This window comes from Thermobia domestica, chromosome 16 (genome assembly GCF_964235325.1).
Source record: "Thermobia domestica chromosome 16, izTheDome1.hap1.1, whole genome shotgun sequence".
Classification (NCBI taxonomy): domain Eukaryota; kingdom Metazoa; phylum Arthropoda; class Insecta; order Zygentoma; family Lepismatidae; genus Thermobia; species Thermobia domestica.
In genome coordinates, this window is record NC_137469.1 from 80541103 (window position 1) to 80553430 (window position 12328).

The window sequence follows — 12328 nt, forward strand, 5'->3', positions numbered from 1 at the left end:
AAATTCTAGGCAAGCTAGTGAAACTAAAGATGCGGTACATATAGCTAAATTCACAGTGTGCCTTAAAAATCATCTTCCCTTCCCTGAAAATATTATGTTGATAGCTGCTAGGTTGATAGGAGATATTATAGCCAATTGCTACGATGTTGTTATAGTTGGTAAGTAAGCAATGACTAAAACGGTATGATTGTTATTTTCAGATATCAGTCTATCACAAAAGATAGGACACTCCCTCTTTCTTGTGTGAGTTCATTCATTAAGATCCACAACAAAGGAGTTACAGTAGATCATTTCGTGCTTTTCAAAGGATTTCCATAATCAAAAAGACGAACGAAATCTTTAAGAATTATTTGGTATACGAATTGGTCCTATTCCCGTTAATTTTCTTTAGTGAAGGTGGCATGAGAAAAAAATCAGTCCTATACACCCTGATCCATTCAACAACGACATACACCTCCGAGCTTTGACTTAGTTGTTGATGAAGGATTTCTTATGCATGAAGTGATTTGTCAAAGAAAATCCTCAGTTTCCACCATTTCTGAGGAATATGTGAAATTCGTCAAGATCCACTACCCTGGGAGGAGCTCCACTATAGTTTTTGGTGGGTACACCAACTCAGCGAACAGCACATAGAGAACTGAACAGAAATGGCGCTATCGAATGAAGAAACCAATTAACATAAATATAAAATTGAACATTGAAATAACAGTGAAGCAAGATCATTTTCTCTAATGAGCACAACAAGAGTAGACTGATTGACCTGCTGCGGTCAAAAGTGCACAATAGGATTGAGACTCTTCAAGCATCAGATGATGCCGACGTGTTGATTGTTACAGCAGCCATTGAAATATCAGAAACAGCCACTATCACGTCATTGCCAGTTCTCCTAATGGCAAAATATCCAGTAGAGCGGGACATTTTACTTGCAAAACCTGGCGGAGGACAAGTCAAGAACAACGTATACTCTAACCAACAGATGCAGCAGCGGAAACTGTAGAGTGTTCTCTTACTACATGCCTTCACAGGCTGTGATCCAACGCCTGCAGCATTTTGGAAAAGTAAAATTGGTTTCGTTAAACTTTCCTAAAAACACCTAGACATTCGTAAACAGCTGAAGTTTTCTCCAGCCCCTTCTTATCAAAAACTGAAGTTGCGAAAAACAGACACAAATATATCTTGAGATGGTATGGCGCTCTAGAAAAGAAAAGATCCTTTATCCTCTACCGCTGCTAGTCATTTGTCAAGTACGCAATACATATCAAACCTGACATCTCTTCTCTCCCATCAGCTGAGAAGGCAGTGAAGCATTCCTTTAGAATGTATCACTAGGTGCAGCTCTGGTTAAAAAAGCGAGCTATCTCCTTAATTGTGGGGTTGGGGGCACAAGACAGTCAACCACCACGCTCCTGTTGAGACTAACTTCTCTGAGGACTTTGCTGTAAAACTAAGGGCTAAGGTGCTAGAAAGCAAATTTTGTCGACAATCTTGAGAAAAAAAGTGTTTTTATGAAAATTTGATTTATGCAGGTGGATAACTCAAAAACTATTGGGAATAGGAGAGAAAGGAATATAAACAATCTTGTAGGAAATTTTGTCAACTTCCATTTTGAGTATAGTAACTTTTTCGCTAGGGCCTACTAGTTTCGAAATATAAGTTAAAGAACAAAATGTGACTTTCTCTGTCACCTCCCGCACAGGTCCGAGGACTTAGTATGTTTACCTCCTAACTATTCCAAACACAACTATGAAGTCGAAATTTCTGTCACCGACTATATCCTCTACACCCTCTTCATTGACCAGACTATTAGCTTGAAGCGTTTTTTTCTTTTTTTAATCGATAGGACTTTTTTCAAGATCCATCACTTCCATCAAAATTAGTTACTTGTGCTTTTCCGATAACAAGAAAGGATCTTCGTGAAAATTTAACAACAACGATTTCACAACGATTTTATTGATAATTTCATTTCAGTTTACTGATCTGAATCCAGCTTCCAAATATACTATCAGTGTATCAGCGAAGACTATCACAATGGGATCAACAGCCCAAATTGGTGCTACCACAAAACCTCCTATACCTTCGTTGGAATCACCAACTGACATTAAACGTCATGGCGATTCAAATTCTACTTATGAATTTACTTTTCAACCGCTTACTGTGTATGAGGATCTCGTAAGGTAAGTTCTAAATTCTAGTACATGTTTTAAATGTTATTTATTCTTTGTCAAGAAAACTGAATAATACATGTTTGAATTTGCAAGAGAAATTCTAGTGTTAGTACATACAATTAAAATTATTTGCACTATATTCAATATATATTTTACAATTGTGTTTAAATTTGATGGTATCTACAAGCAGATTTACACAGATTTACGATACATTTATGTTAGCATTTATAATAGTAAAATAGTAGAAACAATATGCTATTGTTACGATTTTAGTCACATTAGTTCTAAAAATTAACTGTCATCTGCCCCGAAATATATTAGCATTCTAAATTATTATTTATTTAATAATATTGGTCATATTATTTCAATTCAGAGTAAAGGAATTAATAGATGTAGGCATTTTCAATTTATCATTTTTATACGATTCGAAGACGCACTTTTGCACTATATTCAATATATATTTTACAGTTGTGTTTAAATTTGATGGTATCTACAAGCAGATTTACACAGATTTACGATACACTTATGTTAGCATTTATAATAGTAAAATAATAGAAACAATATGCTATTGTTACGATTTTAGTCACATTAGTTCTAAAAATTAACTGTCATCTGCCCCAAAATATATTAGCATTCTAGATTATTATTAATTTAATAATATTGGTCATAATATTTCAATTCAGAGTAAAGGAATTAATAGATGTAGGCATTTTTAATTTATCATTTTTATACGATTCGAAGACGCACTTTTGCACTATATTCAATATATATTTTACAGTTGTGTTTAAATTTGATGGTATCTACAAGCAGATTTACACAGATTTACGATACACTTATGTTAGCATTTATAATAGTAAAATAATAGAAACAATATGCTATTGTTACGATTTTAGTCACATTAGTTCTAAAAATTAACTGTCATCTGGCCCAAAATATATTAGCATTCTAGATTATTATTCATTTAATAATATTGGTCACAATATTTCAATTCAGAGAAAAGGAATTAATAGATGTAGGCATTTTTAATTTACCATATTTATACGATTCGAAGACGCACTTTTTGTCGATTTGTTTGCCTCCAAAATCAAGGAGCATCTGAGATTTGAGTTATGCAAATTTAGGTCAGATTAGATGGAGTTTTGCCAAAAATTGCTAATCCCGTTAGTCACGATTCTGTAAAGGATGTGTATTTGTGTGTACGAACAGAATGCAGAACTAAAATAGTACGCGAAATAAAAATTCTTTAAAATTAGTCCGCAAACCAGTAGCAAATGAAAGAGATAAATCATTCTTGTGAATTTGCGACAGCGGAGATTGTCCCTTCCCCTCCCACTTACCGTGGCTGGTGTCTTCCTCCGTTTCAAGAGCAAAAAGAAGCGAGTCACAAATTCTGAAGCACGACAATTGAAACAAAATTGGGAGTTTAAAAATGCAGTTTTTTTTTTCATTTTTGCCAAGAGTGCGTGTTACATTCTAGGATTTAAAAAAAAAAAAAAAATCCTTCAAAAATTGGGGGTGCATCTCACATTTGAGAGCATCTTAGATTCGCGTAAATACAGTATTAGAAAATCATAAGAATTTTGTATTACTTGAAAATGAAGTGAAATGAAATGTTTCAGTTTAACGTCCCACGATTATGCCCTTTAGGCTATGGGATACGATGGTTAAAGCAAGTGAATGATGATGGAAGAATTGGTGGAATGAGAAAGTAAGAGAAAACGAGTATTCTGAGAAAACCCACAGACACGATGTTATTCACCACGAACTTACTTGGTCTAGGATTTGTATTACTTCAACTATTACTGAAAAATATATCACAGTTGCAGCTGATTCCTCACGAAAATGTACTGTCTTCTTTATCTATATTTTGTGAACAGGCTCGCAGTCCGAAGTGGGATGAACATTTCCTACCAACAAGGCCAAGGATAGCTTCCGAGAAAGCTAGATAAATGAGCCAAATAAAAGTGCACTAAATAGCAGAGAGAACATGAAATTTGCAATCAAGCATATAATTAAAGAACACATGGGAAATAATATGTAGTTGTTAAAACAAAAATGAAGAAATACTCTCTAATTATTTAAAAGAAAGTTACTTCGAATAAGTCTCTATTTCCAGAAAGTTTGGATTAAATTATTCTTTTCTATATATTTAATTGTAGTTTCTGTTTAACTTCTCCCAAAGTGAAACTAAATTTGTATCCATCTTTACAGAACTTTCAGTAGTTTGTTTTATATACTGATTTAATAACATACTTTCGTGTATTTCAATCTGAAATCGCTCACTTGTACAGGTTTCTTCAGTTCTGGGAAGAGATGATAGTGACTAAATGCTATATCAGGCGGTGTGTCTAGCAGATAGCACATCTAATAAAAAGCACATTTTTAGGCGAATAATATGTTGTTTTTGGATTATTATGTTGCAATGCAGCAGTGATCTGTTATGGAACTTTTTCAATTTGTATATTAGTAATGAATTAGACAAAGGATTAAAATAATGTTATAGCTATATTTTACTATGATTAATTTGGTAGCTAAACGACTTTTCATTCCATTCTAAGATTATTTTCCACAATCTCATGATATCGCAATAATGACCTAAGGAACACAAGAAACAGAACACACGTTATGTGATCATTCTTATGCATTACTCTTCTGACTGACTTCCAGTTCGCGGATCAGAGAATTAAATTCATGTTTCATCTATTTTATTTACTGTTACAGCAAGTCTCTCTAACTAACAGCTCTGAAATTATTACATTATGGGGTCTATGCTGTTTTTGCTTCTATCCAGCAGACAATGAGGCTGGCGAATTAGACGAAAAACATTGGCGACTCCCAAATGATGGCGCAGAATCTCCTGAACTAGTGTGTTGCAATGACTATATTTGTAGTAAATTCACAAGTAATAATTTTCTATTTTCTTCAAGATATTGTCCACAGCAGCGACATTAACGCCGTTTAATAGTATGATTATGTCTCCACTACAGATCATGTTCTAGAGATATCCTGCCAAATTTTAGTTAATTATTTCAACTATAAACTATACGTTTGGATTCTACAATCATGCCAAACAATCATTGCAGTCTGTACATTTTCATATGTTTTGACAACTTATTATCAAAAATCAAAACAATACTTCTTCAGAATGAAGAACTCTTCCGTATGCATGAAATTAACATTAAAAACACAAAAATCATTTAAATTGAAACTAATTAAAACCATTGGACAGATATCTAATCACTTGTCTCTACTAAGGAGTAGAAATGGCTGATACATCTTTTTGAAAAATATCGAAAATTGAAAAACGATTTTATTTTGGGACAGCTACAACCTATTTTTAAGAAATAAATAAATAAGTTTCGTGTGAAACTATTGTAGACTTTCAAACTATTTGAATTCAATATTGAAACTGGAAGTAGTACATTCATTACTACTAGCTGCAGTAGAGGGGGTAAAATCTAAATAAATTAAGTTCACATTATTTATCGTAAAAAGCTTGTAAAAGAGAAACCAAAATGTCATGGCAATGTTAACAATCCTCAAATTAGTGAAAAATATGCAAACCAGAATTAAATGTGTTCATATTTAGAGGAATCTCACAAAGGTTAATGTGATTTTATGCTTCGTTATATAAGCTAACGTTCAACTAATTGCGTCAAGTTAGCCGTTCATCAACCACACACACAGAGAAAATAAAAGTCTGAAACATACGTAAGGAAATATTTAACAATTCATTTTTTAAAAATTTTTCTGCGATATGTATATACTTAAGCAAGAGTCATAGTACCAAATACTGTTGTATAAGTAAAAGTAGTAATTTTTGTAAACGTGAAAAAGAAAGATAAAAACGTCATTTATGTGATAAGCTATTCCATAATGAGACTGATAATAGGTTGGAAACACTTCGTAGCTTACGAACATTTGTTATTGCTTTAGCAAATTAAATTATTCAAAAATATTGTAGGTATAAAAAGCCCAGCGTGGGTATATGATAGAAAAAAGATATGTGTCAATAACCAGACTGATTAGAAAAATATACGACTTTAGCAATGTTGTGGAAATAATGAAATTAGAATACTTGTATTTTTTCTAATTGATAAAGAATATAGGTCCTACTATAAAAAGTTGCTTGAGTATTATTAGGTCTCGTAACATTGATAATGCATTAGATTACATATAATTGTTCAACTGTACTTGTCTTCTTTACTTACATGCGAACTTACGTTATATTAAATAAAAAAAAAAATGTTATATTTTATGGATGTTCTGATATTTTCGAAAAATGAATTTCATATATGTGATTGTTGTATTTTGTATGTGCTAGTAATAATTTAGTTTTCTCTTCAAGTATTTAGAACAGATTTTAATAACTAACATGTGTTAGTTATATCATACAGGTTATTAATCCACATAAAAAAATCCCATACTTGGTATGTATAGAAAAGATAATATTATGCATTTCATATTTGTGTTCATTGTTCATTAATATGTTGTTGATACTTAATTTTGTAGATAGTGCATATTATACTGTAAATGTTAATATTATTCTTTCAAAAATGCATACTATATTTTAAATAAGCATAGTATATTTTGAGTAAGTTTGTTTGGAAAATCCCGAAGTGATCTGTTAAACTATTTAGTTGAAATAAACTTAGACATGATATAAAATGATTATTTCTGGAAACTTTACGTTTATATAATGAAGATGTATATTACTCTGGGTATTCAATTCCACATTGATAACATTTATTCTTAAGACTTTATTTTGTCACATTATTCGTGATGCTCTACCGAAACCGAAACCATAAATCATTAGAGAGATTTGGAGTCTAAAATTCACCTGATAAAATACTTAGCGAAAGTATTCTTGTATGATATTTTTATGTGAATAAACCAAACGTTTATAGTCTGTTAACAGGTTGCTGGAGTAAAAAATGATCAAACGGAAGTGAACTTGTGCTGTTTTCTGTGTTAAGATGAAACTGGATATTATCAAGTTCATTAATTTTCATTATTTTGAGGGGGGAGGGGATGTTACATGTCGAATGATGGAAGCCCTCTACGTGCGAATATTAAAATAAATATTAAGAAAATGTATTCTGAAATAAATGGGGCCGATGTAGTATTCTTGCAACTCAGCTCTCTTGAAAGCAATATAGTGTAGGGAAGAACAGCCGAAGTTCCAGCCGTGGTTTGTATTTCACGTTAATATTGGGATTCTTTCTTCGTAGTCTCTGTGTGGAACAACGACACAAAATAAATACTGAAACTCAAATTAAAAAAAAGAAAAAGCTTATGGTTCACTATAAAGTGTCAACTTACTTATTCACTGTATACTTTTGTGAAAACAAATATATCTATTACATTTTTAGTTATTCCCTTCATATACCTAGTAAACATTCAGGTAGCTAAGTAGTTAGTAGAAGTGATGTTGATGTATGTAGTTCTAGATTCAATCCTTACGGCTTGGATGATGTTTCTATTTCAAGTCAATGTGGAAAGGACCTATTCAGTTTGCCATAAGAACCAAAATGTGTCACGTTATCAGGTCAAAAGTCACGTTGCATGCTCCAGTCTGGAGATTCCAAATCCAGATGTGAGATATTTCAAGCACGTAACCTCCGCGTGGGGCGTCCTGGGTAATTCGAAGAAGTTGCATATACTTTATCGTTATTAATGATTTTACTCAAATAACTTGACTTTTGACAATGTTTTATCCATATTTACCTTACGTGCTATACATAATTTTTAAGCTCTTCATTGTGTCTTTGCAGTAAGCTTTCAATTAGCCATCTTCTACTTATAGTTTTTGAGATATGTGGACGACTTCATTTTTTTTCACTGATTTTCCATTGACTCTAATATAATTCATGTTTCGTGATTTTTTGTCTATGTTCCATCCATTTTAGGACAATGTCTTTTTTTGAATGTAGAATCTACATAGTGTATTCTATATTTAAGCTGATTTTCAGCCATCTTTCTCTTGTGGTTGTTGAGATAAGGGGAGGAATTATTTGGTTTTCATTGATTTTCTAGAATCCATTTTAGTACAATTTGCTTTTGAAATGTAGAATCTACATAGTCTCTTCTATATTTGAGGTGAATTTCAGCCATCTTCCCCAAAGTCTGTTCATATCATTGCAACCGGATAGGTCTTTTATATTATAAATTAGATCAAGGTTGAAGGAGAAAGTGAAATTTTAATCAAACAACATACCTAGGTATACAATATTGATCCAAACATTTTCGTTCAAGTTTGTTTGCAATGCATGATCGAATATTTAACTGTTTTAGGCTTTTGTTAAAAAATATAAAATGACATTAAGATATACATATTTTCAATTGCTATAGCTTTTGACAATATTGTTTAAATATTTATAGGAAATCTGTATAACAAGGTTTAATTAGCCATATACACACCATCTGTTTAAAACAGCCATGTCAATAGCTGTCCCCTGAGCCGATCACAGTCCACTGAACTCTTTGATCCGGTCCGCCTGACCCATTATTAAAAATGTATTTGCTACGTAAGCTCGTAAACTGGATTCTTTTTTAACGAGTGATATCCACCTTAAAAACCCTTATGTTGGAACATATAGTGTAGCACGAATATTGAGAGATTAGTTCAGAACATGAAGTTTCCTACAAAATGGTAAATAAGTAGATATTTTCCGCTTTTCTTTAGCAACTAAAGCTTTTGATTACCGTTATAACAATTTTTATTTACTTGTAATATTAGTGTACATTAAATTAGTTCCTTACTTGAATGCGGCTATTCTGTTCTTATGAAAATGTTGTTTCTTACGGCCCTCGACATTAATAAGTCTCTGTGATTGACCCATCACCTGTTCTAATTTGCACATGCCTGGTTTGAAAAATATGATAGTATTATTGCGAGCGACTCTTGTAACGCATGAAATAGTACAAATAAATGAAATGATTTTTTGTTTAGTTTAACGTCTCTCGATTATGCCTTTTAAGCTAAAGAAGACGGAGTTTAATGAAAGTCAAAGGTTGCGAAATTAAATTTTTGTGCTCTCCCATTGGGAATCGAACTCGGGATTACGTGCAACAAAGGTACACACACACAATACCTATTAGGGAAGGGCAATAGTAGAAATAAACTAACTAAATAAATCATTGTAATTCAGGAAAATTGTGTGTTTTATAGTGGCCATTTTCAAACAATATTATGTATATACACGTACACCCACGCACATGTAATACTTTTAACGAAACAATATTTCTAAATATTTCCTCTAAGTTTATATATTACTGCTGAAATGACGTTTTCCTTATATGTATGTATATATCTTCGAACTCAGAACATGTGTTTTATGAAAACAGTAATAGATTAAGGGTAACAAGAATATATACTACATATATATCTTCTGCTGGCATGCTTGTTCCTAAATAATTGAATCATATTATAGTATTTTAAAATTTTCTAAAGTAATATTTTTTTCAGGAATTATTTGGTTTTGGTTATAGTTGATTCACCTCGTGATGAGGTACCACAAACAACCATATCGCCTAGCCAACTTCAGGAGGAAATAACAAACCTTATAAATGGAACATTTTATGTAGCACAAGTGTTCAATGAGGTAATATTTTCTAAGCTCCATATTTAACTTTCGGTGCAAAATAAAAAGGTATATATGCAGTAAATATGACTAGTTGTATACGTATTTAATTTAATTGCTATGAATAAATGACTTTTCAGCTTTGCATATACCTTAGTGCTGGCATTTCCGATTGTAACGTCACAGTTTGTTACTCGCCATCTCTGTAAACCACGCGAAGAACAGAAGAAGCAGTCAGAAATTCTCGCCTTAAGAAAAAATCTGTGATGATATAGAAACAAGACTATCGATACCGTTATCTATAGTTTTGCAGGCATACTGCTCATTGGTCTATGACAGTGCATATACTGCTGACTGGTTCAGTACATAATTTGCTTTGAATCAAGCAATTACGTTTTACATTATTTCGAGGGAATAACGTGCAAAGATTGATTGCGTTATCTCTAAATGCAGTCGTGGTCCAGTTGATGAAGATTCTTCATAATAGACAAGCTGTAACAATGTCTTACACTTTCAATCTGATTCTTAAAAAATGAAACTTAATTGAACATCATTAACATATAATTTTAGCTATGAAACTATTCATTAATAAGTAAGAAAAAAATTGACTTAATTGTTGAGATTGTTTTCTTCCGTGTAACCTATTCCAAATCAAGAATTTATGTTTGGAAGTTAAAAGAAAGTAGAAAATATTCGTAAAATGTTTTAAGAAATGAAATAAGAACGTTGTCATTGGAGATTATTTAATGTTAAAATATGCATTGTGGTGATGCATTTACTGGTTAAAGTGAATCGAAATTTACCATATACTCTTCTATTTGTGAGAGGAGGGATCTGAAAGCTTATTAGACAGTTAGTTGTTATTACCGTCAGGAGAGTAAATGTTTGTTTCACAAGTGGTACGATAATAATCGTGCAACACAGTAAACTAAACAAACAATGACGTGGATAGAAAATAGAAAAAGTCAAATGCAGTCGTTCCTTTGATGTAGAACTTAGAAAGTAAATACTGAGAGTATTTAACAAGTGTTTCTATTACAAATTCCAAGAATTTAAAGCACATAAACTAATTCAGATTACTATTAAGTTCATCGTTTCACCTTAAAAGCTTCCAACTGCTCGTAAATACAATCGATTTAAACTGAAAGGTCTGGTTGAACTGCGCAGTATGGCATACTTTGACGCAATGGAGATTTTTGTTTAATAGTTCAGTATAAAACACCCTTAATTAATATTATTTGAAAGTTTCCTCCTAAAACAACTCACAAAGAACGATGTATTTCTGAAAATATTAACTGAGACGTGCAACCGGACAATAGGACAAGCGCCAACTTAGCAAAGCTGGGATTTTCAGTAAGACATTGAAATTGTGCTTTCTTTACTTTGTTTCATTAATTATTGGAACACTTCTGTTTATGCGAAGTTGAGTACAAAAAGATACAGCGAACACAGTCTGTCCTGTTTGGGCGCAACAGGAACTGAAGCTGTTTAAATTTTCTCTCATGCACAATATGGTCGATAGTGTTTAGCTCATTGTACGCCTGCATACTTCAATTCATACTCACTCTATGGAACAAGTATTGTTTATTTTGTGTTGTACGTACAGTGTTGTTTGCGTGTATGTTCCACCTGATCAAAATAGTTTAATGTTAAAATTGACGTTTCTTAGTCTTTATATAGAGAAGCTAAATTTATTATATTCCGTTGCAGACTCAGAGAGAAAACGTTACAATTCTCATCGGATCAGAGGAATCAGGAGAAACTGATTCAATCACATTCACCGACCCAGCGTTAGAAGATGACAGTCAGTATCGTATTGGAATAGCTGCCATTTTAGTTTATGAGGACCAATATTCAGTGGGTTATTCTGAAAGTGAGCCTTTTGTAACAAACTAATTCTGATAAAAACTTTGTCATAATTTGTTTTTTATTCATATGTTTGTCATAATTTGTTTTAAATAAGTAACTTCTTCGTTTACATTTGACTTGAAAAATATGTATTTTGTAAGTTTATGTGTTCCTTCGTTTATATAAGACTTGAAAGATATGTTGTGTTTTGTAAGTTTGTGTGTTCTTCATTTTTATAAATAAAATATAACCAAATACACATATTTTATTCAATTTTCTCTATCCTATACCAACATTTATTTATCGAAGATCCATTATCTCCGTGACATGCAACTTACTTCTGACGAATGTTTTTGAGCCTTTTGGTATATTAGCATAACTCTCAAGACATAAGTGACAAGTTTTATAAGAGTATAACCTGAAATCAGTTGAATAGTAGATGAAAAACCACTTCTTCAGTAGAAGTAAAAACTTCTCTAATAAAGTTCAATTATAAATACATGCTACTATTTCTGAATATTATATGCTTAACAGCATTATAACTTCCAGGAAAAAATGAAAAGAAATCTTTAAGTTTTACGTCTCACGATTATGCCGGCTAGGCTAAAGGAGACGGTAACGATGAAAATGAATGAAATGGTGGAATGAAGAAAGTGAGAGGAAACGGGAGAGCCTCGAGTAAACCCACACAATGATGATTGTCCACTACTAAGCTCATTTTGCGCGAGCTGG

The 12328-nt window shown here is 32.2% G+C and overlaps 1 protein-coding gene across 1 annotated transcript in view; it reads left to right on the top strand.

Moving 5' to 3' along the window:
* Nucleotides 1-11838, top strand: part of LOC145673193 (uncharacterized) — a 222838-nt gene extending 211000 nt beyond the window's left edge. Inside the window, exons 24-26 of the mRNA XM_081742661.1 lie at nt 1969-2174; nt 9634-9769; nt 11459-11838. Of these exons, the coding sequence (XP_081598787.1) occupies nt 1969-2174; nt 9634-9769; nt 11459-11644 (528 nt within the window). The 3' untranslated portion in view covers nt 11645-11838. The remainder of the gene's footprint in view (nt 1-1968; nt 2175-9633; nt 9770-11458) is intronic.
* The last annotated feature ends 490 nt before the right edge of the window (nt 11839-12328 follow it).